Genomic DNA, 27,603 nt, shown 5'->3' with positions numbered 1-27,603 from the left:
TTCTTTCCAATTTGGATGCCTTTCTTCTCTTTCCTGGACTTACTGTACTAACTAGAACCTTATTTACAATGTTAAATGGAAGTGGTAAAAAGAGACAACCTTACATTTTTCCTGATCTTGAGGGAAAACATTCAGCTTTCACAATTAAGCATCATGTTAAATTTAGTTTTTTCATAGGTATACATTTTCAGAATGAGGAAATACTTTATTCCTAATTTGATGAGAATTTTGATCAGAATGAATGTCAAAAGTTTTTCCAAACGTCCTGAGATGACCATATGATTTTCCTTTTTGTTCCATTAATATACTGAATTACACTGATTTCCATTTCTAAGATAAAACCATATTGTCATTTTCATTGTAAAAATGTAAGACTTTTTGCATCTGTGTTCATAAGGGATATTGGTTTATAGTTTTATTTTCTCAAAATGTCTCTGCCATGCTTTTAACAGGACAACTCTGTCCTCACAGAATGAACTGGAAAGAATATCCTGCTCTCCAATTTCCTGGAAGAGTATATAAAGAACTGGCATGATTTATTTCTCAAATATCTGGTAGAATTCAGAAGTAAATTCATCTGAGCCTATAGTTTTCTTTGTGGGAAGGTTTGTAATTACAAATTTGATTTCTTTAGTTAATAGAGCTATTTAGGTTATCTGTTTCTTCTTGAGTAAACTTCAGTAGTTTGCTAGTTTCAAGGAATTTGTGCATTTCTTCAAAAGTTGTTGAATTTATTGGCAGAAACTTATTTATAATATTTATTATCTCCTTTCTAGTTTTTTAGGTCTAAAAAGGTCTTTATTCTGTCTTGCCGGGGGATAAAATTCTAGGTTGCTGCATTTTTTTCCCTTCTGAGTACTTTAAAGCTCTTGCTTCATTGTCTTCTCCCTAGCAAAGGAGAAATTCCTTTATAATTATCTTTTTTCTCTGTTGCTTTTAACATTTTCTTTATCACTAACTTTAAGCGATCTGATTACGATATGTTCCAGTGTAGTTTTTTCACTTGGGTTTACTGAATTCTCAGAACTATGGTTTTAACAGTTTTCACCAAATTAAGGAAAATTTCAGCTGTTATTTCTTCATCTCTCCTTTTAGTCATACCTCCCCCTTCGATGACTCCAATTACTTGGATGTTAGCCACCTGAACATAAACCACAGCTCACTTACGATGTTATTTTACCCCCAGACCTTTTCTTTATGTTCACTTCGGCTAGTTTCTATTGGTATGTCTTCAAGTTCATTAGTTTTTCTTTCAGCAACATGTACCTGTAATAATCCCCATCAAGTGTATTTCATCTTAAATATTTTAATTTTCATCTCTAGAAATTTGATTTAGATACCTTTTTAATCTTCCATATCCTCTATTTAACTTGTTCAATCTTTCCTCTAGCTCAGAGATCACAATACAATTTATAAACCAAATCTGATGCACTCCTCTTGGTGACAGGAAACTGTACTGTACTCCAGTGTACATACATGTCCATTGGTTTACATGTGTCTATGGCTGCTTTCTTACAAAAGTTGAGTAGTTACAGCAGAGGCTACATGGATCACAAAAACTAAAATATTTACCATCTTATCATTTAACAAAAAAACAGGCAAACTCCTGATGCTATTAGCATACTGAACATATAGAAGACAAATATAATAACTGCTATAATGTCTTTGATTCCCATCATGTATGTCACTCCTGGGTTGGTTTTAATTGAGTTTTCTCCTCATATGGGTATTTTCCTACTTTTTGTAGGACTGGTATGTTTTGATTAGATGTCAAGACTCAATCTTACTTTTGAGTATTTGATATTTTTCAATTCTTAGAAATATTATTGAGATTTATTCTGGTATATATTCAAGCTACTTGGAAAAAATCTGATTCTTTCAATCTTGTTTTTAAGGTTTCTTAGGTAAAATGCTCTGGTGAGCAGCATTTAATGTTGGCCAAATTTTGCACCACTACTGAAGGGAAACTCTTCTGTGTGGTAGTAGATGCATCATGAAGTGTAATATTTTTCCACTTTAGCTGCTGGGAAAAGGCAGTTTGTAGTATGAGCTTCGGGAATTTTTTCCTCTAACTCTTCAACTTGATTTTTTTTTTTTTAAAGATTTTATTTATTTGACAGACAGAAATCACGGGTAGGCAGAGAGGCAGGCAGAGAGAGAGGAAGGGAAGCAGACTCCCTGCTGAGCAGAGAGCCCGATGCCAGGCTCAATCCCAGGATCCTGGGATCATGACCTGAACCAAAAGCAGAGGCTCTAACCCACTAAGCCACCCAGGTGCCCCTTCAACTTGATTTTTATCTTTGCCTTAGGCACTTTCCCAACACACATGTGCTGATCAATACTCAGCTGAAGATGAGAGGGGACCTTCTGCAGATCTCTGGATCTCTTTCCTCTCCAGCTCTCTCTCCTGGGAACTCTAGCCACCTTGAACCCCATGACACCTAGCTCCATCTCTTCACCTCAAGGTGCTTAACCAGGCTCCACTTGGATTCCTACTCTCTATGTAATGTTCTAGAAACTCTCTAGGTACTAGGCTGGAGCAACTGTGGAGCTCACCTCACTTGTTTCCTGTCTCTCAAGGATCACTGTCCTTTCTTGCCTGCCATCTATGATTTTGAAAATCGTTGTTTTTTTTTATTTCGTCCAGGTCTTTAGCAGTTTCAGTTTGGAGAGTAATTCCAGTCCCTGTTGTTCCATCTTAGCCAAAAGCAGATGACTTAAAAGCTTACCAAAATTTTCCAAACAGGGAAAATTACTTAAAAATCATGATAAAGTAGACAGGACCTAATTATATTACTATATATACTTGAAGAAAGGAAAGGACCATCTCCTTATGATATTTATTATCATCACTCTGCTATTTTTACAGAGGTGTCCATTAAAAGCAAGTGATTTATTCATCAAAATATATTTTATGGTTAGGAGTCATTCTGGAACCAATCTATTTCTACTAGTAATAAAATAAAAATATCTATTATTAAACTGTAACTATCAAAATATCTACACATGTGAATTAAGTAATTCTGCTTAGAATTTCTTCAAGATATATACAAACATGTATTTAATGTCTCTAGAAATTCTTTAAAATTTAAGTAATTTCAGACTTATAGGAAAAGTGGCAAAAATAGTACAAAGAATTCCTAGTCCCCTTTCCTCCATATTCGTTGAACATCAATATTTTACCATATTTATGGTTGGTTTTTTTTTTTTTTTAAGGTTTTACTTATTTGACAGAGAGAGACACAGTAAGAGAGGGAACATAAGCAGGAGGAGTGAGAGAGGGAGAAGCAGGCTTTCCACTGATCAAGGAGCCTGATGTGGGGCTCAATCCCAGCACTCTGGGATCATGACCTGAGCTGAAGGCAGACACTTAAGGACTGGGCCACCCAGATGCCCCATATTTATGTTTTTAAGCCATTAAGAACTCATTGTAGATATAAAGCTCTTATACCCAGAAGGCTTCAGTGTTAATTTCCCAAAATGAAAGACATACTTTAAATAAGCATAATGCAATTATCACTGATACAAATACTTGTGTACATGGATTTTATTCAAATGTTGCCAACTGTCCAACAATTGTCCTTTACATAGGGAATGGAAGGCAGTGTTGAGAAACTAATGCTCTCAGAACAAATAAGGATAGCCACCAGTTTTCGTAAATTAAGTTGAGCTGGAATACAATCATACCATTCATTTATGTATTGACATCTATGGCTGATTTGGGGATATAAAAACTGAGATAAGAAGTCACAACAACCTTGGTATGGACTAAAAAGTCTAATACCTTTATTATTTGGCCCATTACAGAAAATATTTGCTAACTCCAGCTTTAAAAAAAAAAAACCTTCTTCCTGACCCAGAATTTAATTGTCATGTCTTTTTGGCCTTCATTAATCTGCTATTCCTCAGTCTTTGTTTTTTATGATCTTGGTAAGTCTGAAGAGTAAATGCTATTTATTTTATGGAATGTCCCTCATTTGTGCCTGTCTGTGGCATTTTTCTTATGCTTAGACTGAGCTTATGCATTTCTGGCTGGAACATCACAAAAGTGACACTGTGTCATCCTCCTCAGGATGCACATGATGCTTACTTGTCCATTACTAGTGATGTTAATTTAGATCACTTCATTAAGGTAGTGTCTGCTAAGTTTCTTCATGGCTATGTTACTATTATTCACTTTATAATTAATACATACTTTGTGAGGATATACTTAAAGTATTAAGTGAGTATTTGTTTCTCACCAGACTTTAGAGTGTTTAAGCATTCACTGACAATTTTTGCCTGAAACAATTATTACTGTAGTAGTTGCCAAAGTATGATTTCCTAGTTCCATCATTCCCTCTACATTTATTTGGTGGAATTCTGCTATAAAAGAAAGAGTTCCTCTCCTCCACTATAGAATCATTTCTTTAACTCAATGTAGACTCTTAAACTGTATTTTATTCTATGGGTTCTTATCTATTACTATCATTATTTATTTTGAAGATTGAAGTAGCCATGTTTGACTAAAGGGAAATTCTTCAAACTGGTTCCCTTTCTGTGTCCTTTTGGCATGTCCCTATCATTCTTTGTGTGCAACAGCTTTTTAACAATAACGATAATGTGGACATAACCTAGTGGTCATCAATGTAAAATATTAAATAAAGAGTAGTGTGAAGGCAATGAAAAACTATGGAAATATGAAAGATAACAAGTAGAAGATGTAGAGTAAGTGGAGGTAAAAGGTCCAGAACAATGGTAGAGCATGATGCCAGACTTAAAAAAAAAAATAAAGATAAAACAGACAAGCATATGCTTATATTCGCATGCAATTTTCTAGAAAGACAGTAAGAATGCAAGATTAACATTAAATCTAGGGTGTAAATGTGCAACTAGGTGTTCTACTTTTTATTTTACAACTGCTAATTGCTGAAAAATTTAAAAATCATTTCAAGACTAATACTTTATATCTAACATTTGGAATTAACATTTGTATATTGTAAAATTAATTTACATTATTAGAACACAATGTAATATTTATAGTCTCCTTAAAAGTGAGTAAAATCATGTTTTCTTTAAAATTCTTTTCTAAAGCATTTATGAAATATCTTTCAGGTGCCACCTATAATCAATCAATAAATTGTGACTGTCTAAATGCAGCTAGACTGGCTAGATTTAAGAAGCTATCTTTATATTGTCATCCTTGTTAACTATCTAATACTCAAGATTAATTCTTGAAAGGTTTCACTTTCCCCTTTGAACTATATCCTATCATTCTCTTTTTAGTGGGGCAAGGGAGGTAGGATATGGGGAAGGATGAGAATAAGCTTATGATCTAGATACCACTATTTGAATAACTTCTTTTCAAAAGCACCTAATACAGTTTTTAAGATAATAGAACCTGCTATTTTCATGAAAGGTTTGGGTGAAAAACTAATATAATGCTTACCTAGTGAGTCGTTTAGGTGGAGGCCGCTCACCAAATTTTCTGGAAAAAAACAAGAAAAAAAAATAAATACATAGGCTATATGACACAGTACACAGTAAGCTTTTTAGGCACCATTTGAAATTCCTTTATGACTTGTATTTCAACTCCACTAAAGAACAGCATAAAGGAAAATCCTCTAATAACCATCCATGCCCAGAAAAAAAATTTCATTTAAAAATGGTTCCTAAACAAAAATGCACCCTAAATTGGTCTTACACACCCACTCTGAGCATGTAGCATAATGATAAGACAAGGGACAGGTACCTCCTAGAGATACCTTGCAAAAAAACAAAAACCCAACAATGGCAACACTAATCAAAAACCCCCAGTCTCACACAACCTACAACACTCAGAAAAATTCTCAAACCCCAAGAGGTGGTATAGAGCTCAGTTTGTCATTTGCCAGGCACTTTGCTGTACATTCTTTACACCTTACCCTCTTTAATCATTATAGTACAATTTTGTGAAGTACATAAGGATTCATTTTAAAAAGACAGAAAGCAGCTTGCCCACAAAGTAAACTAAGTGGCAGGCAGAACTGAAATTTAAACCAGATGTTGACAAATAATATCGAATTTTGTATGGACCACTGAAGACCTAGAGTAGCCAAGGTCATCTTGAAAAAGAATAAAGCTGGAGGTATCACAATTCCAGATTTCAAGATATAGTACAAAGCTGTAGTAATCAAAACAGTTGGGCACTAACACAAAAACATAATCATAGATCAATGAAACAAACAGAAAACGCAGAAATAAACCCATGCTTACATGGTCAATTAATCTATAACATAGGAAGCAAGAATATACAATGGAGAAAAGAGTATTTTCAAAAAATAGTGTTGGGAACACTGGACTACTTACATGCAAAAAAATGAAACTGGACTACTTTTTAATTCTATAGAAAATACACTGAAAATGGATTAAAGATCTAAATGGGAGACTTGAAACCATAAAAATCCTACACGAGAACATGGGCAGTAACACCTCTGACACTGGCAAAAACAACATCTTTCTAGGTAAGTCCTCCAAGACAATGAAAGCGAAAGCAAAAATAAACTATTGTGACCACATCAAAATAAAATGCTTGTGCACAGCAAAGGAAACCAACAACAAAACAAAAAAGACAACATAATAAATGGAAAAAGATATTTGCAAATGATACATCCAATAAAGATTTAATATCCAAGGTGCCTGGATGGCTCAGTCGGTTAAGCGTCTACCTTCCGCTTAGATCAGGATCCTGGAGTCCTAGGACCAGGCTCTGCATCGTTCGTGCTCCCTGATCAGTGCTCTGCTTCTCCCTCTGCCCCTCACCCTGATTGTGCTTGTGTATGCTCTCTCCCTCTCTCTCTCTCTCACTCAAATAAATAAAAACTTAGAAAGAAATATAGACTTAATATCCAGAATATATACAACTTGATGTCGAAACAATATGATTAAAAATGGGCAGAGGACCTGAATGGACATTTTTCCAGACATATAGATGGCCAACAGACACATAAAAAGATGCTTAACATCACTAATCATCAGGGAAATACAAATCAAAACCAACATGTGCTATGTCAAAATGGCTAAAATCAAAAATACAAAATATTACAAGGTTGACAAGGACATAGAGAAAAAGGAACCCTTATGCATTGCTAGTAGAAATGTAAACTGGTAAAGCCACTGTGCAAAACAGTACTTCCTCAAAAATTAAAAACAGAAAATCCTCATGACCCAATAATTCCACTACTGGGTACCTACCAAAAGAAAATGAAAACACTAATTCAAAATGGTACAAGCACCTCTATGTTTACTGCAGCATTACAATAGCCTATCAAGCAACCTAAGTACTGACAGATGAACAGATAAAAGAAAATATGGTGTGTGTGTACACACACACACACACACACACACACACACACACACACAGAGAGAGAGAAATATTACACAGACATAAAAAAGGGAGACCTTGCTATTTGAAAAAACATGGATGAACCTAGAGGGTCTTCCGCTAACTGAAATAAATCAAAGAAAGACAACAGCCCTATGATATCCCTCCTATGTGAAGTCTGAAAACAAAACAAATAAATAAACTAAAAAACAGAATCAGACCTATAGGGAATAAACTGATGCTTGCCAGAGGAAGGGGCATGGGGGGAATAGGCAAAATAGGTGAAGGGGAGAGGGAGATACAGGTTTCCATTACAGAATAAGTAAGTCACAGCATATGGAATATAGTCAATCAAAGATAATATCACAGTGTTGTGTGCTATGAGAGTGTAGTCACACTTCTGAGTGCGACATAACAGAGAAGTTGAATCACTATACCATACACCTGAAACTAGTGTAACCCTGTGTCAACTATATGCAAATACAAAAATGTGCAAATAAAAAAATCTTAGATGTTTACTACTTAATTAGCTTATACTATATGGCCCTTCAGAAAGAAATACGCTAAGTGGATGAAAAAACATTTCAGCTGGTTGTTAAGAGGGCAAAGAAAAGCTTGAGCAAGGAGAAGAAAGCACAACTCAGGCTAGAGTTAGAATACAGCATGAAGGTTAAGAAAAATGCACCAAGTAAGATCAGCTTCCAAATCCATGATTTAGTATTTTCTTGCCGTGTCTCTGAAATTATGTGACTCTCTAGACCTCAGTTTCCTCATGAGCAAAATGAGCACAGTGACTGTATTTACCTTAAAGAGGTGTTGAAGGGATTAAATGTGTTAATATACAGAAAACACAGAGAACAATGCCTGGTACACAGTAAGAGCTCAACAAATATTAGAACTATTACTGTATTTTAGTTATAAATCAGTAAGACAAAATAACAAAATAAAGGAATTAAGTAGGATGCTAACAAGGATACATAAATATAAAGGAAGAAGAAACTAATTACTGTGTGATGACCTATTTCCTCTGAAATAGGAAATGAGGTCTTCTGAGAGATGGTGGAACACAATCCTTGAAAAAGGACCAATAGAATTTTGTTTTCTTTTTTAACCAGACTGTAGTTTTAAACACGTTAAATGACTTGCTCATAGTCAGCTACACGTAAAGTCTAACTTAAAATTTCTCCACTGTATTTGATGTCCCGCAAAAATTATTAGCAATTTAAGGCTATATGACATTTTTTATGAACTCAAAATTTACAAACCGTGTTATCTATGACTATGAATATTTTTGTTAACCCTGAAATACAGAAAAGTGACGTAAGTGAAACAGCATAAAAATATGAGGAAATAATCCAAGTTTTTTTTAGAAGAATTACTAATTCTTTGATTTTACCTTATAGGATATTCAATTTTAAAAACCAAGAAACAAAACACAATGTGTTGGTAGGAACTTCAGCAAGGCCACTGAATAACACAGGTTTTAAAACTGGCAAATCTGTGAAATTCAGTTATGGAATTAAAGGCAAAAATCTTCTGAATCTTTTTCCACAGGGAAGACTTTTCTGAGCCTTTGAAATTGATGAAATGTACCATTAGAGCATGCGATTAAAATGTAACTGCCTCACTAAGTTAGAAATAGTCTGCAAAACCCAAGACGCTTAAGACAGCCTTTAAAATACTTTTTTTTAAAATATATAGATGTAACAGCACAGCTATATTTTATAAAAAGGAGCAAAGTGAGATGTGGCCCAGAATCTACTCAAGGGGTTAAAATGATGAAAATTTCAGAGACATAGTTAACAAATGAAATAAAACTTGTCAATGAAGATCATGACACAGTACTTTTCATACTAACTACTAATATTCCAGTCATCAAGCACCCTTTGAGATTTAACAGGTTTGTTTCAGGACTAGTAAGAGATCTACTGCGCTCAACTGAAATGTAAATTTTGTTTCTTGGTGCTCCGAAATGCTTTCAAAATTAGATTAACAACTAAATGTTGATTAAAATATCTGTCTTTGTTTCTTTGCAGAAAATACCTGTTACAGGAAGTCAACAATTACAGCACATGCTCCTGAAGTACAACAACTATCCCACAGAAAACGTACAAGAGAACTCAACAGTGAACATGCCAAGCTTGAACAGCACTTCAAAATTTAGCATCATTCTAAATTCTAAAGCTAGGTGCCATCCTAAGGCTAGGACTCTTATAAATGTTACTAAGATTAAACTACTTCTTCAGTATATAATAAAGCGTCTCCAATAATTGTTGTGCCAGCCCAGTCCTTTCTTTAATGAATGTGCAATCACATTCCTGTTTATCTCATTAAAACTAATAGTTACTATAGCTACTACAATGGGGAAAAATAAGTAAAGGGGTTTTCTGAGAAAAGTCATGCAATGCATTTAGTAGGCTCACAATGCAAAATTCTGAAGGCAGCAATTCAACCTAATTCTAATTATTTAACAAAATTCATAGGTCTACATACTTGAAAATGTTAAGTTATAACAAGGTACTATATGGATCCTGCATTTAACAAGACCCATTTTCACTACTAATCTGATATACAACTAATACATAAAACTTCAAGAATTATTTACTGCAAAAAGGTGGTCCATCTTCAAACATGAATGAATTAAATTCATAATGTAGTATTTATATCATGCATTCAAAATACTCACTTTTCAACAGAAATGACTGTAGTCCATTATCAATTTCTCAGAGACTGAATGTAATTTAAACACTAAGTTCTGTCTCTCTCTCTTACAATAGGGAATGGTGAGATAGGCAGGCACAAATTTTGTATCATTATTTGCAATCTATCTGAAAAAAAAAGGTGTCTACTGACATGATCTGCATTAACAACTGAACCAGAAATATGTTGGACCAACCAAGTTTTAGACCACTCTTACCTAAGATGTTTTTCATATAAGGTTTATGGTGTATTTAACAATAAAAAAACAATCTAAACCTTTAAGTACCCAAAGGATGGCTTTAATTTCACAAAATACTGGTTTGATTCTTCTTCGGAACAAAGAATCACCACTATCCCAATTTATCTTTTTGATAGTATAGGTTGTTGATCGTTTGATAGTAAAAGTTGTCATCTGCATCAGGCTTCTCATATTTTATGCATGCTATATTATGTAAAATGTCATTTTGCTTAAATATAATAATCAATCCTGTTATATACTTAAGGAAAAAATTTACAACCCTGGCTTTTTTTTTTTAAGTAAAAATGAACAAAATTTAGCTTATATACAGTTGATTATACCCTAACCCATGTCTTTTCCTTCTTGTTCTGTTTTGTATAATCTCCCTTCAGACTGGTATTGGCAAACAATACAGAAAAATCTATATACCATTTACCTAAAAATGCTCATATAACACTATAGCTCAGGAAAACGTACGTGACTTAAAGTATGTATGTCATAAATATAATTTTAAAGTAGCAAATTAATTTTGCTTTAACTTCACTAGCTTTTCCTAAGATAACAATGATCTTTTATTTAAAATAAGCAGAGCTGAAGAAAATGTTAATTACTTTATTTTCATATACCTGAAATATATAAGGATTCTTAAAAGTTACCATCAACCATTAAACATAGTACTTCCTACTTATAAATAGTACTGCATGCTGTTCCCAGATATCCTCCAATGATTTAGAATTTCCAAATAAGTAAAAACCCTCTATACACATTACACTTAAATTACACACTTCCTTTTCAAGCTCACAGTGGAGATGCAATACTGTTTTCTCCTGTAACACAGATACATTTCCTTCTATATTTACCAGTCTGTTAAGAAAGTGCATGACCACAAACGTACTGAGGACAAACATGATAAAAATTTTACCAAAACTTCACCATCTTAACACCTTTTCTATCTAACAAATGATTCACATAAGAAAATCAACCCGAAAATCAAAAAGTGGGGGAGAGGATACAAGAAAAATCTTTTTTGAATATAGAACAATTTGGTAATATGTTGCTAAAAAAGCCCCAAGAACCTGATGTTATCTAGTGTTACCTAGTTAACAATATTAAAATATCAGTTTTAAAAACATAGAGCTAGCTGGAAAAGCAAGCACAGTCATGTGGGAAACTCTTCTGCCCTAGGGTTCTGGAACTACAATGAATTTCTATTTTTCTCTATTTCATAAATTTCTGCTTAAACAGAAATGAGAATAATGAGATTAAAATAAATTAAGGCAAGAAACACTGGTGCTGTATTTGCAGGAAATAAGCAAAAGGAGAGCATGAACAATTCAAACTCATAATTAAACCAAACCTTACATGAAATTTGCTATAAACAGTGTCTTAATTTTATATAGTTCAAAAGTATAGGGATTCCTATGATTTAAGATAGTGAAATAGAATAGTACTTGATTGAGGAAAGATTAGGAAACTTGAATCATATCCTCAAGGACCCATACCTGGGCATTCCACCAGTAGAAGGAAACAAATAGGTATATAATATGAAAAGTAAAGTAGTGTACTAGAAGTTGTTTAGCAATTTAGTCACAAAAAATTAGGAAAGGCTAATTAGAAAAGGCTATATATAACATTCTGTCCTTGTCTCCAGATTCACTGATTCACCTAGCAGGAACCAGGTATAGATATTTGGTATACAACAGTGAACAAGAGACACAAATCTATGCCTTCATGGAACGTATATGCTATTAGGACAAATGGACAGTGACATACATTCAAAGATGTTATTCTACATAATTAATAAAAGCAAAATTTTAAAAAACAACTTAAATATTGTATCTACTGAATATGATTGAAGATTACTATCTGACCAATTGAAAATATTTTTAAAATAAATATGTAATTTATCTCTTGTGTAAAAAACTTATTCATTCTCCATCCATGGCAGAAAAGAGCCTCTTAAGTCACACAACTTTGAATAAGACATGTCCACATTTGTTGTACTTTGATTTCTAGTTTTGAGCTTGCTATTTCCTTAAGAACCACATTTGATAACAATATTGCTCAAAACCCATCGAGGTGTGGGATGCCTGGGTGGCTCAGTTGGTTGGGCGGCTGTCTTCGGCTCAGGTCATGACCCTGGCGTCCTGGGATCGAGTCCCACATCGGGCTCCTTGCTTGGTGGGGAACCTGCTTCTCCCTCTACCTCTACCTGCCACTCTGTCTGCCTATGCTCACTCTTGCTCCTCTCTCTCTGACATAAATAAGTAAAATCTTAAAAAAACAAAACAAAACAAAAAAAACATCAAGGTGTAACCAGTGGTCCTTGGCTGCTAAAACAAAAGCAATTAAGCACAACATACTCTCCTGGACTATCACATGTATTAAACATGTTTCTATTAGAACAGATACTCTATGGGGCAGACTTCAAAGACAAGTCATGCTTGTAGCCCCATCAGGTAGAGAAACATGTTCCCCTTCTTGATTCCATGTACTGGGTAAAACATTTGAAAAGCACTGTGTTCCTTAACTTTTATTTTACCTCTTCTTCACAATAAAAGAAAAACTTCAACTGAACTTTATAATAATCTGGCAGCGATTGTGAAAAGCAGCAGGAGGAGCAGAAAGAAAGAAGGGTGACTGAGACCATCATCTCCAGCTATGCATCTGCCACCTTAGGTATCTCCAAGATTATTGCCATGTTAAGGATGTCTTCCCCAAAATCTGTACCTGAGAAAGGACCTTCCCAGGTTAAACCTACAATGGCCATAAGTCCTCCTCTCCAGAGGGCATATCTGAGTTCTGAGAACACTAGCATCCATTAATACTGTATATGAAGATCTCATATGGAAGTATGCATCTTAAAATCTATGGCCTCCACAAGAGGGGGCAATCAGACACTTGGCAAACTAATTTCATGTATCAAAAGACTGAATGGGGCAAATTGACCTCAACTGCTTCCTAGCATAATGTAAAAGAAGAATACAGTATCACTTTTGTGATGTTACTGCCAAAAGGTGAAGAACCTGAGTCTAAACATGAAGAAACATAGCAAACCTAAAGCGAGGAATAGTCAACAAAATAACTGGACTATACTTTTAAAAGCATCAAGGTGATAAAAGACAAAAAACTGAGGAATTGACCCAGATTCAAGGAGGCTAAAGATATACAATAACTGAGTACAACATACTATCCAGCATTTACTTCTGCTTTAAAGGACATTATTTAGACTGACAAAATGTGAATAAAAACTAACAGAGTGGAGAATGGATTATATTGATTTTAATTTCTTGGTTTTGATAACAGTACAGGGGTTATATAAGAGAATGTCCTTATTTTTAAAAACGATCACTGCAGTACTTAGGGGGAAAAGAGTATGTTGTCTACTTCTTACCTTCAAATCATCTAAAGAAAATAAATATGTTGTGTATATATATAGAGGAATAAAAGAAATGTGGTAAAATGTTAATACTTTAGATATCTGGGTGAGTTTCCTTACAGTATTTTTGCAATTTTTCTGTATACTAAAATTATATCAGAGTAAAAAGGCCACACTCAGAGAAATACTAATCTCCTGATCAAGTTGCTGGCCTGACCCTGCTTGCCACAGAAACTGGTGGTGACAAACCTATCAAAAAACATTCATGGGAGGTGTCACATAAAAGACTATGGCCAGCTTCCTGGCACAGCTTTTATGTTCTCACGACAATTATGCAAGGTTCGCTTACTGTAGATGTAAAGTTTGATAATGCTAGTGTACAAGTGGAGAAACAGGAAATCTCACGCACTGTTGGAGTTTAAAAATTGTGCAATCATTTTGGAAGACATTTTAACAATGTCTATTATAATTCTAGATGTCAATTACTTTGAATTCCTAGCCATTTGATTCTGGATATTTATTATATAGGTAGACAAATATGCATACCAAGATACTGAATAAAGCATTGTCTGTATAAACAAAAAATTTTTAAATTCCATGTGTAAAATCAGGAATAGACTGCTGATTGCCTACTGCCTCCCAGTCATAGCTATATACATATAACAAAAAAATGATCCAGTAAAGAGCATTCATTTTTCAATGAGGAAATAAGATCTACATTTTCACCCTGTACCCCAAGCGCACGTATAAAACAATACATATAGCCTACACACAAAATTATGTGATAATGCCGCTATTACTATCTGTGATAGTGGCAAAAATTCCATTTTGCTCTACAATGCATTATACAATTAAACAGGTGTTTTATTCTTTACTAATTAAGTTTGATTTAGGTAAATAGCAAATGAAATTGCGTTATCTAGAAATCAACTCACACCAAGTTAAGAACACAGCCGCCTTAAAATAAAAAAAGGAAAAAAAAAAAGGAAAAGGCATACAAGTTAAAAATTTACTCAAAAAAATGGTCTCTGCAAATTTCCCTGGGCAGGCTACTTTAGAAAAAATATGTCCACTTCAAATAAAGCAATTCACACCCTTATGGAAAACATATAATTCCACAAAGGGAAATACAATGCAACTTAATGTTAAGAACTCCTTTAGACATTTTACCTGACCTTATGAACTACCTTTTAAGGCAGTGTTCAAGAAGTGAAAGTGTCATCTGATGAGAACACAAAATGTAAACGTATACGGGAGAGGTAACCAAGTGCTGTGGTTCAGGAGCTGGGTTGCTTAAATTCAAATCCTGGCTTTAACACAAACTAATGGAAGTTAGTTTGTTTTCAGTTCCCTCAACTGAAAACACAGATAAAAGTACTTCCATGGGTGAAAGTACTGGGTTGCTCAGTGGGTTAATACCTCTGCCTTCAGCCTCAGGTCATGATCTCAGGGTCCTGGGACCTCAGGTCATGATCTCGGGGTCCTGGGATGGAGCCCCACATCGGGTTCTCTGCTCAGTGGGGAGCCTGCTTCCTCCTCTCTCTCTGCCTGCCTCTCTGCCTACTTGGATCTCTGTCAAATAAATAAATAAAATCTTAAAGAAAAAAAAAAAGTCCTTCCATATAGGATTATTTCAAGAATTTAAAATGTTCATATGTGTATAGCATCTTAAAAGAGTACCTGGCACTGCATGAGCACCCAATAAAACCACTACTTCGTCAAGGCTGGATTACTCAATGGTATTTACTCTAATAAATACAGTAAAACTGAAATGGATCCTTCAAGACAAATACCTATGTATACTGGTTTAGAAATAAATGTAAATAGGAGCTCTTGGGTGGCTCAGTCGTTCATCATCTGCCTTTGGCTCAGGGCATGGTCCCAGGGTCCTGGGATGGAGCCCCACATCAGGCTCCCTGCTCAGCAGGAAGCCTGCTTCTCCCTCTTCCACTCCTCCTGCTTGTGTTCCCTCTCTCGCTCTGTCTTGCTCTGTCTAATAAATAAATAAAATCTTGGGGGGGGGGGAGAGAGAAAGAAAGAAATATAAATAACCATCCACCTCATATAACTGATACCCAGAATATAAAAAGAACACCTCTAAATAAACAACAAAAAACCTAATTTAAAAATAGGAAAGGAAGGGCGCCCGGGTGGCTCACTGTTGGGCATCTGCCTTCGGCTTGGGTCATCGTCTCAGAGTCCTGGGATCAAGGCCCACATCGGGCTTCCTGCTGGGTGGGAAGCCTGCTTCTCTCTCTCCCACTCCCTGCTGTGTTCCCTCTCTCACTGTGTCTTTGTTAAATAAATTTTTAAAACTCTTTTGAAAAAAATAGGAAAGGGAAAAAAACCTAAGAAAAGGACCTGAATAGACATCTGTCCAAGAAGATAAACAAAAGCATGAAAAGATGTCCAACATCACTAATCATTAGGAAAATGCAAATTAAAACAATACTGAGATACCATTTCACACCCATTATGATGGCGATCATCAACAATAACAGAAAATACAGGGTTGGAGATGATTCACAGAAACTGGAATCCTGTACATTGCTGACAAGAACATAAAATGGTGCAGCTGCTGCATAAAACACTATAGTCGTTCCTCCAAAAGTTAAACACTCAATTACTACTTGATCCATCAATTCCAATTCTGGGTATAAACCCAAAAGAAGTCAAAGCAGGGACTCAAACAGATACTTGCACACCAGTGCTAAGAGCAGCAATATATACAACAGCCAGAAGGTGGAAACAACCCAAATGCCTACACCAGTGAATGAAGAGATGAGCAAATGTGGCATATACGCACAATGAAATATTATTTGGCCTTAAAAAAAGGAAATTCTGATACATGCTACCATGTGGATGACCTTGAAAACATTATGTTAAGTTAAATAAGCCAGACACAAAAGGACAAATGTTCTAGGATTCCATTTCTCTAAGGTGCCTAGAGCAATCAAATTCATAGAAAAGTAGAATGGTGGTTGCCAGGAGCTGGGGTGGAGGCGGGCATGGGGTGGGGGAGAGCTTCAGTTTGGGAAGATTAAAATGCTTTGGAGACAGATGGTGGTAATGGTTGTGCAATAATGTAAATGTACTTACTACAACTGAACTGTACACTTAAAAATAGCTGAAATGGTTTATTTTAGGTTCTCTATATATTTTTAAAATTATTTTTATTAACATATAATGTATTATTTGCCCCACGGGTGCAGATCTGTGAATCATCAGGCTTACACATTTCACAGCACTAACCATAGGTTCTATATATTTTACTATACAAAAAAATACATTTAGTTTTGCTTTAAGCTATGGCTTACAGTCATATAACTGAGTACCTGGGTAGCTCAGTTGGTTAAGTCATGATGCCTTCTGCCCAGGTCACGATGCCAGGGTTCTGGGATTGATTGAGCCCCACATCAGACTCCCTGCTCAGTGGGAGTCTGCTTCTCCCTCTCCTCCCACTTGTCTCTCTTGCTTTGTCTCTCTCAAATCAATAAATAAAATCTTAAAAAAAAAAAATATATATATATATATATATATATATATATATATATGATCTCACTTTAAAAAAAAAACCACTATGACTTACAGGGGGATAGTGGCTTAGCTTTGAGGGGTCCTATGTTAGTACCAGGTCAAGTGACAGCTGCCTAGTAATTTAAAAACAGACAATGAGGTGCCAAAATAAATGAGGAATATATATATATATATATATATATATATAGAGAGAGAGAGAGAGAGAGAGAGAGAGAGAGAGAAAAGTACACATGTGTACACACACACAAATGGTCCTACTACTATTAAAGCAAAGACACGAAAGAAAGGAGTTTATCTGAAAATCTCTACCTTTCAAGGAAGGGCAGCCCAGAGAACACACAGCAACCTATCAGAAACTGTTCAGGACTAAACATCTTTCAGAGAAAATCCACAAGTGATCATGGACAACTGGCTTATATATGAAATGAAGTCACAAAATTTTCTCCCACACACTTCTCGTCTTATTTCTCATCCCCAACTCAAATTATAAGTAGTGAAGACTTTTTTCCCCTCTCTACAAATTTTCCCCTCTCAGTTCTCTGAAGGCTAGGTGTTCAACTAAAATTTTTTTGCCAGAAGAAATAAATCTGATATTAATGAGAAAAAGTATTAACTTTTCTCTCATCTCTTAAATATTCTTTCCAACCCTAGTAAGACAAGGGAGGAAGGTAGGGAGGGAAGGAAGGAATGAAGAAGCCAGCCAAAATAAAAAACATTTCCCCCCTACCTAAAATGAAATTTAGAAAGCCATAAGAGTGGAGCACCTGGGTGGCTCAGTCAGCACTGGACTCTTGATTCTGACTCAGGCTGTGACTGAGCTCTAAGGAGGGCTCCACGCTCAGCACAGAGCCTGCTTGTCCCTCTCCTTCCACCCTGCTGTAGTGTGCTCTCCCTCTGAATGAATGAATGAATGAATGAACAAAAATTGAAGGAGAAGGAGAAAGCTATAGGAGTATACAACTATCCATAACAGGATTTTTTTTTCACCTGTCCTTCATGGGTTCCACTCTTAGAAATACATGCAACATTTAGTGTATAAAATCTGTCTGGAAAGGGCTCTAGTTACCTGTTAACCACTACCTAGGACAAGTGAACAAGATGCATTTGGCACTGAGATAGGTCACAACCCCAAGAAGTACCCATTGATGATTTCTGTTAGGGAAGCTTAACCCACAGCAAAAAGGAGATTTTTAATAGAAAAGGATATGAGGAAAACAAGTAAGTTACATTTCAGGAGGTTTCTCAGAGTAAGTTCCTGCCTCCAAAAAATTAACAAACTATGGAAAAATAGGTAATTTTCTATTTAAAAAAAGTAACTATTAAGCCAGAAGACCTCACAATTTTAAAGTTGGAGTCTATATGGAGTCTTAACACTCTAAAAATAAAATTTTCCATGTACCTGGTGAGGAATCAAAGGATAAACACAGAGGAGAGAGGCCAAGCAAAAGGAAACAGGAGAAGTAAGAAAAGAATGTTTTCCTGTAAAAAGTCAGGTCCAATGGGTCTCTTCCTAATTTAATCCTGACTCTGCCTGTGGAACAGAACAGCCTCAGAAGCAGTACCATGCAATCAGGCAGTACATAAATGTCCGTGTCTCTTCCTTAATAAAAGTATACCTGAGAGGGATGCCTGGGTGGCTCAGTGGGTTAAGCCTCTGACTTCAGCTCAGGTTATGGTCTCAGGGTCCTGGGATCAAGCCCTGCATCAGGCCCTCTGCTCAGTAGGGAGCCTGCTTCCGCCCTCTCTCTCTGCCTGCCTCTCTGCCTACTTGTGATCTCGCTCTCTCTTTCTCTCTGTCAAATGAATAAATATTTTTTTAAAAAAGTACACCTGAGAATATAGCAATACTACTAAGATGATGGACAAAGTTTCCAATATATGCTTGCTGACTTTGATTATTATTGCTGATGAAGTTCAAGAGTAGTAAAACGTTATAATCACATGTGTATAAATGGGTACCAAAAGACATGTATAAAAATGTCCATAGCATCATCAGACATAACCCAAAACCAGAAACAACCCAAAAGGCCACTGTCAAGGATCAAATAAATTACAGAATAATTATATAATAGAGTGTTACTCAGCAATCAAAGTGAACAAACTATTACCACAGATGTGATCAGCTCATCATTAGCAAAAGCCACCAGACTCAAAAGATACAAAACTGTCTAATTCTGCTTATATGAAATTCAAAAATAAGCAAAACTCATCTGCACTGTTCACCAGGATACAGGTTATCTTCAAAAGAGTGGTATAGAGACTAATACTAAAAGTGGCTACAAGAGGCCTTCTAGGAAGCTGATAATTTCTTTCCATATTGGTGTGTGATGGTCACACATGTATATTCACTTTGTGAAATTTCACTTTCTTGTACATTTACAATTTGTGTGCTTTGTTTTTGTAGGTTTACTAATTTGGAAAAATATTTGGGTGTGGTATGTATAAATATATGTATCTTTAGTATTTTTGAATGAATGGCTTTTTTTCTCTTTTTTGGAAAAAAAAAGTTCTTTCATGGACTGCAATCCTATTGTCTTCAAATTTTGTTCTAACATCAAAATTTTATAAGGTGGTGATTCTAGTCCTTGGCTACACCATTCCAAGATGTATGTATTCCATATTAAGAAAAGTTAAATACTGGGGCTCCTGGGTCGCTCTGGCATTAAGCATCTGCCTTCGGCCCAGGTCATGATCCCAGGGTCCTAGGAAGTAGTCCCACACAGGACTCCCTGCTTGGCGGGAAGCCTGCTTCTCCCTCTCCCACTTCCCCTGCTTATGTTCCCTCTCTTGTGTCTCTCTCTGTCAAACAAATAAATAAAAATCTTAAAAATTTTTTTTTTTAAATATTATACCAGGGAGGACTTAAGTCCTAACTAAACTGGTCTTCTTCCCTCACCAGCCAAACTGTAGATCAGATATTCCAACAATCTTCTCTCCTACTTAGTAGGCAAAAAATTAGGATCATCTGTGGTCTTCTATTTGGCAAATAATCTATCACAAGATTATGCCTTTTTAAAAAATCACTAATCATGCAGTGTCATGGAAAAATACTGATTATGTACTAGGACTGGAATGCTCCCATTATTAATTTTAAAATTGGCTTCCTTTGCCTATCTCATTTAAAACTGAAAAGAAGAAGGAGGGAAAGTATAATTGTTTTCCTAGATTCTGCTTCCTTTTATTTATTTTTTTTTTTTTTTAAGATTTTATTTATGTCAGAGACAGAGTGTACAAGCAGGAGGAGCAGCAGGCAGAGAAGAAAGCAGACTCACCGAAGAGCAGGGAACCTGATGCAGAACTCGATCCCAGGACCCTGGAATCATGCCCTGAGCCAAAGGCAGACGTTTAACCCACACGGAGCCACTCAGACGTCCCATGGTTCCTTTTTATTTTAACTATTTAATACATATTTAAGTGCCTACTATGTTAGGCACTGCACTAGACTTGCAACACATGGCAACAAATAAGAAACACAGTCCCTAACCATATAGATTACACTGTAATAGCAGCTAGTAGAAAACTGGCACAGGCTAGGAACTGTGCCCACATATCTCTACTTCATACATCAATCAGTCTCATAAAGTGGGTGCTATTAACCTCATTACACAGATGAAGAAATTAGCTTAGAAACTACCTTGCCCAAGCTTACATAATGGTAAATTTTGTTCAAAATGTACTTGTTTTGAACAAAACATAACATGAACTTTGTTCATGATTTTCCATATGCTCTGCATTAAGATAGAATTTAATTATAGTTCAATTCCGGATACCAACATGTGAAGAGAGTGCCTCGGTATGAAGTTTTCTTTAAAAGATTATTTATTTATTTATTTATTTGAGAGAGAGAGAGACACAATGAGAGGTGGGAGGGGCAGAGTTGAAGGGGAAACAGACTCCCTGCTGAGCAGGGAGTGTGATGGAAAGGGGCTCAGAGGATCATGACCTGAGCTGAAGGCAGGTGCTTAACTGACTGAGCCATGGAGGTGCCCCTAGAGCATGAATTTTTATGACAGACTCTTAAAGTGCAGTAACTGATTCTAAAACTTTCTATGATAAAAGATTTGATTTGCTTCAGTGAGGGGGTCAACAAAAAACCTGAAAGTTCAGAAACCTTCTTTCATTACCCTCCTAATATTTCAGCTACTGACTAAATTTTATAAAGGATAAATTTTTCTTTGAATACTAAAAAGTAAAAAAATAATGCTGTCTAAAGCTATAAATACATAAAATTCGGTAAATCTAAAGACAACTACTGTGGCAGTCATACCTTACTACACACATATCGACAGACATGTGTGCACATCTATGTATGTCATAAATTGGACAATTACTCTTACATTTTCCCTGCACAAGGGCAAATGTTACAATTGCAATGAGAACTATGAGAGTTTCATGATTCTACTATTTACACTATCAATCATAATTCTCTAAAGTACATTTTTTTCTGAGTTGAAAAGGACCAAGAATCTACACAGACATCTTCAGCTAACAAAGAGCTTTTACATTCTTTTTTTCTGTTGTTAGAAATTATACAGACACAGTACTAGCCCAACTCCAACAAGCCATGTTTGGTCAATTTCTTAAATAGCCAAATCTCAAACACACAGTCTGGCATTCTCAAGTATTTGAATTCAGCAGTGCATCCGCCTTTTATTTTCCTTTTAAATAACCCAGACCAGAACATTTATGGATAGGATAGCCATAATAAAGTCTAACGCATAAAGGTAAGGCTCTGACTTGGGTTTATTTTTTTGTTTTTAAATATATCATTTATTTATTTAAGAGAGCGAGTACACAGTGTAGGGGAGGGGCAGTGGGACAGATAATCTGAAACAGACTCCTTGGGAGCCCGTGGGGGTGGTGATGGATCCCACAACCCTGGATATCATGACCTGAGCCAAAGTATGCTTAACTGACTGGGCTATCCAGGCGTCCCTATGACTCAGGTTTGTAATATAGTTAAGCACTTTCAAAGAAACCTGTTCCTAAGGGCAAAGTAAGAGACGGCAATTATCATCTTAAAATATGTAAAATAGGACACCTAATTAAAATGGAGAATTTTAATAAACAAAAATAATAAAATCAAAATTCATATGTTCGGAATAGGGAACAGATTTCCAAAATTTTTTAAAAGATTTATTCATCTGAGAGAAAGAAAAGGAGCATTTGCACATCCACATGTGCATGTGGGAGGACAGAGGGACAGAGAAACCCAAGCAGACTCCACGTGGAGTGAAGAATCCCACACAGGGATCTGTCCTACAACTCTGAGATCATGACCTGAGCTAAAACCAAGAGTTGGATGCTTAACCAACTGTGCCACCCAAGTGCCCCTCCAAAATGTTTTTTATAACACCATTGCATGAATAAAGAAATGCCTTTCTGCCTGAATGTTAATACCCAAATGATATTTCTTCCACATTTTAACGTTGCCTTCTATTATCACATGTCGTATTAAAATAAACCTGCATTTGTGGTAACGCCAAAACTACTAGGAAGAAATGGTCTTAACCACAGCTCAAAGCTTAAAGAATGGCTTTCTGCCGAAGTATATCTGAGCCATTACCCTGTCGCACTGCCTTCATGCACCCCTAGGACCAAAAACACAGGACAAGTAGCTAGTATCTGCTCCCTCAAGCTTCTCAGGAGGTGTGTGTGATTGGGGGGGGGGCACTGGAAAGTAACACACAAGACAGGGGTACAGGGGTTTATCAACCCTGCAATCTGACAGCAAACCGTTTTACCCTGGGTGGTGCTACAAGCAACTTGATACTCTTAACAATCATATGAGGAGCCTCTCTGCCCAACGCAGATGAAAAGAAAGGTGCTGCATTGAGAATGACCGTGAAGTGATTAAAAATATCAGTCACAAGTAACTTCTGGTGGTGAAGCACTAATCCAGGAAGGAGCAAAAGCTTTGGGAGTTAAGGGGTAGCAATGAAGAAAACAAGGATAAAGCCTTTTATAGATGCAGGCTGAACTCTCACCATTTGGGTCTTCCGTGCTATGTATTTACTCAGTATTTTGCTGTGCTATGAATTTAAATTAGGCAAACTGCAAAGCTGTTGTTAGGGCTAATTTACTAATTGACTGCCCAGTCAACTGCCTGACATCCAACTGTCTAATGAAAAAATAGGAGGATACATTTTTCTTCAAACTCCACAGTAACAACTTAATTCTTAACATTCCTTTCACCAACTTCCATATCCGTGTACTCCCAAAAGACATGCAGTTTCTCTTCTCTATAGTTATGAGTATTACTGACCTCTTCTCATTCTTGCCTTCTGTCACAAGCAATTCACTGACTAATGTTACCAACTGTATTTCAAATTATCTTCATTTCCATTCCTGATTCCGTAAGGTTAGACGAAGCTCTCGTTACTACTTACATCCACAGCTTCCTAAACTGGCCTCATATATCAGAAGAGAAAAGTAGATACAACAAATATATGCTCTCATTTACTTCTCATTAACAACATGAGAAGCAGGCATTCTTTCAAACTTAGAAAGGAAAACTGAAGCTCAGAAAGTCAGAAGGTAGGACCTTCCCCAACTTCTAATTACATACCAACCATACTAAGGTCAAGATAATGAGAGCCACACTCCTTAAACTGTTTATCTTCTTTGCCTTCCCCAAATAAGGACTTCTTTTCCCCCTAGTTCACTGAAGAATTAATGCTTATTTGCTTTTTCCATTCAACAAACCGCCTATCACATGAAAATTTATTTAATGTTTCAGAAAATCACTTTTTAACCTGTAAACTATTTCTCAGCAAACCAAAACTGTTGAATTTCAAGGATGAGAGAATATGAAACAATGGCATAAGGTTAAATAAACCAGGAAAATCTGAAGTGTTAATAGCTCTAGGGATTAATGGAATACAGAACCTTTAAAGAATTATAACTAAATATCCCTGTAATGAAAAAAAAAAATGCCAACTTGTTTCCACAATAAATTAAACATGCACAGTGGATTTTTCTTCCAGGCCCTAACTTTCATGCTGAATAATCTTTTTTTTTTTCTTTTTTAAATAGCAGAAATGCACATCAGAGAAATATGGCCAAAGTTACAAGCTTGTATTATTCTCATTAATGTTGACTCAAGAGTGTACAGTATTAACATGAAGTTTTCAAATATAAGCCTAGAGACAGTGTGTGTTCACTAAACCAATAAACCGAAATAGCAAGTCATTTATTAAAAAAAGAGAAAAAAGGCAACAGAAAAAAAATTATGGAATGGTAGGTCTTAAACTCTAATGTTTAGACTACTTTGAATTAAATAATAATTATAAACAAATCAATCTAAAATAAATTATTTTCTACACTGGAGAAAAAAATTACAGTCTCCCAAATAAACTGATATTAAATTTACAAGTTTTACAATGCAGAGATAAAGGAACTATTTTACCCAAGTCAAAAACCTATGATGATGACAATTTTCTTACCTTCATTAAACTACTTTTCCCATGGAAAGTGTCCTGATAAACATTACTGTTACTACTTGCTCAACAGTAGCAATACACAACTTCAAAAAAGTGATAATCCATGTTTCTGACAGATTCTATAAGTGACATCAAGGTCTAAATGGAGGGACACCTGGGTGGCCCAGTCGTTAAGCATCTGCCTTCGGCTCAGGTCATGATCACAGGGTCTGGGATCAGACCTACATTGGGCTCCCCCCTCAGAGGGAAGCCTGCTTCTCCCTCTCCCACTTCCCCGTGCTTGTGTTCTCTCTCTCGCTGTCTTCTCTCTCTCTCTGGCAAATACAATCTCTGAAGAAAAAAAAAAGACCTAAATGGAGCTACAAACAATAAAACAATACACCTGAAAAGAAGTCCTCAGAAGTCCATGTTCCTTCATGTAGTTTTGATGAGTCTAAAACTAACTGAAAGGAAAACTTACATATACCAGGTATAGGTTTTCAGCAATTTCACCCAAGCAGTTCTGCACTGTAATATCAATAATCAAACACTAATATGACACCTATTATATATGTCAATATAATGATGCAATTAACACATTTAACACCCTGGGCTTTTAAAATCATGGTGGTTCCTAGGTATGAAAAAAAGTTTAAGACTGAAGTTAGAGTTAGAGCCTTAATTCTAAGTATAAATTTGAACTTCAGAATGAGAACCAAAATTAAAGGGGAGTCATTTAAATTGGTAATTTAAAATTTTTTTCCCTGGTTATCCCTCAGTGCCTTGGTTTGGTTCTAGTATTCAAGAATTAATCCTACTAGTCTGGTCATTATACTTAACAAATCTTTTAATCTGAAAGAGGAACACTACTTGTCGTGGGGTCAGCCCTCTTGACTTCTGGACAACTTGCTAGGACCTGTATTTTATATTATTTTCATAACATCTTCATTTCTTACTTGATCTGCCCAGTTTTCGGATTCGAAAGCACTGTTCACATATTATTTTAAGTAAGAGGAATGGAGAACAAATGTTCTTGTTTTTTCAGGCTGCATGTAAATGAGGGAGGGAGGAGCTTGTAGGGTAGAAGGGAAGAAAGGAGAAAGAACACTGGAATGCAAGACAGCAGTAAAAAAGAAAAGGGTTGCTTGAGGAAGTGCCAGAGCCACCAAGTTAAAGAGAAATAAAAGCGATGGAGTGCCTAGTGGCCATAAAAGGGCAACTGTCCACCTCCTAACAAACTAAATCTGGTCAATCCCAAATATGGAAATGTTTTAGTTCAAATACAGAGCTTTTCTTCTGTGGGATACAAGCAAAGATCACAATCATTCTTTCCCTATAAAAAAAAATCTCACACTTGGAGATCTACCATTGTGAGTAAAATCTGTTGAATTATTGTATAAACTATTTCCACTTTTCCCCTGAAGTCCAGGTCTTTCCAACAAAAAAACAACTCTAGCCCTTTCACAGTTTTTCTAGAGTTTCAGTCTCCACATATATAAAATACAAATGTTAATTTTAACAACCTGGAGAGGTGCAGGTGGCATTTTGTAAGTCCAATACTCATTAAATGTTAGCTATTATCCACTCAAGACTTTCTTGCCCCCTTTTTTTTTTAAAGTAAGCTCCACATTGAAGCGTGGAGCCCAACATGGGGCGCAAACTCACGACCCTGAGATTAAGACCTGCTCTGAGATAAAAAAAAAAATCGGACATTTAACTGACTGAGACACTCAGGGTCCCAAAGATTTCCTTGGTCTTTAATAGACAATTTAACTCACAAAAAAGTTCACTGATGACAAAACTGTAGAAGTTATAATCTTTTCAAAATGTGATTAATTCCTGATACATCCACTCATTCTTTCCATTGGTAAACTGCCATGGCAGGGCAGACACATATCGTAACAACCTGCATTACCAAAAGTTCATTCATTTGACAAATATTTACTAAGTACCTGCTATGACCAGTCAGTGTCTTGCGGCAGAGGATATGGTAGACAACAAAACAAAGTATATAAATGCAGAGGTAGGGAGGGTACGATTGAAAACTCGTTCCCAGCATCTGGAGCAACAGCTTTTACTTCAAAAGTGCCTTCACTGGGTTTTACCTGTTCCAAGTCACTCCAGTTTGATAACACAGTAACTGTATCTTCCCCATCCCTACCCCAGGTCACAAGTGCTCACTCACAGATTACTTTTTCCACAAGAATTTCAATCAAAATGGAGTTTCAAGAAAGCTAAATTTCATGCATATTGATTAATCTAACTGCTTAGCTGCTACCATCAGCACTTCTAGCACATTTTTTTTAATATAATTTTTTATTTTTTATAAACATATATTTTTATCCCCAGGGGTACATTTTTAATCACCTCTGTCCACCCACTGTTGTAATGAAACACAAAAGCACTCAACCAAAATTAAGTGCTTTGAAAATGCTTTGTCCTATCCAACTACCCCAAGAGTTCCTCCCCAGGATTCCTCATAATAAATAATCAAGGAATGGGGAGTGGGGGGTGGTGGAGCGCAGTTGTCCTTTCTGATCACTATTTTCCGAAGTAGTACATTTCCAGTCATTATTTTTAAAGACTATATGCTGACATGATAGTTGCTAAAGCAATGCCTGAAGACTTATGGGGGCAGTGAAAGCTGCCACTAGTATATCTGCAGTTCACTCACTCTGAACTGTTAGAACTTGGTTACATCACAGATCAGTGCAACTACTCCTCATTTAAGCAACAGTTTTGGCATGTGTGCACACTTTCCAGCTCACCTACAGAATATTCTCCTCATAATCACCTACTTCAATACTATAAGACAGGAACGCCTGGGTAGCTCAGTCTGTTAAGCCTCTGACTCTTTATTTCAGCTCAGGTCATGGTCCTGGGGTGGCAAGATCAAGCCACATGTCAGGCTCCGTGCTCAGTGCAGAGTCTGCTTAAGATTCTTGATGTGGTATATATACACAATGGAATACTATGCAGCCATCAA

At 36.0% G+C, this 27,603-nt stretch overlaps 1 protein-coding gene across 4 annotated transcripts in view; it reads right to left on the bottom strand.

Annotated features, from left to right (window-relative positions):
- The window catches only part of RBPJ (recombination signal binding protein for immunoglobulin kappa J region), a 216,405-nt gene that overhangs the window by 36,744 nt on the left and 152,058 nt on the right, over positions 1–27,603 (bottom strand). For all 4 annotated transcript variants that reach the window (XM_004762654.3, XM_045076214.1, XM_013061512.2 and 1 more), the window contains one exon: positions 5,429–5,467. In XM_004762654.3, coding sequence (XP_004762711.1) covers positions 5,429–5,467 — 39 coding nt within the window. The remainder of the gene's footprint in view (positions 1–5,428; positions 5,468–27,603) is intronic.

Source organism: Mustela putorius, unplaced genomic scaffold (genome assembly GCF_011764305.1).
Source record: "Mustela putorius furo isolate JIRA1106 unplaced genomic scaffold, ASM1176430v1.1 tig00000083_pilon_pilon_pilon, whole genome shotgun sequence".
Lineage (NCBI taxonomy): Eukaryota > Metazoa > Chordata > Mammalia > Carnivora > Mustelidae > Mustela > Mustela putorius.
Note: the sequence above shows the minus strand (reverse complement) of the source record. Positions and strands in the feature narration are given on the sequence as shown.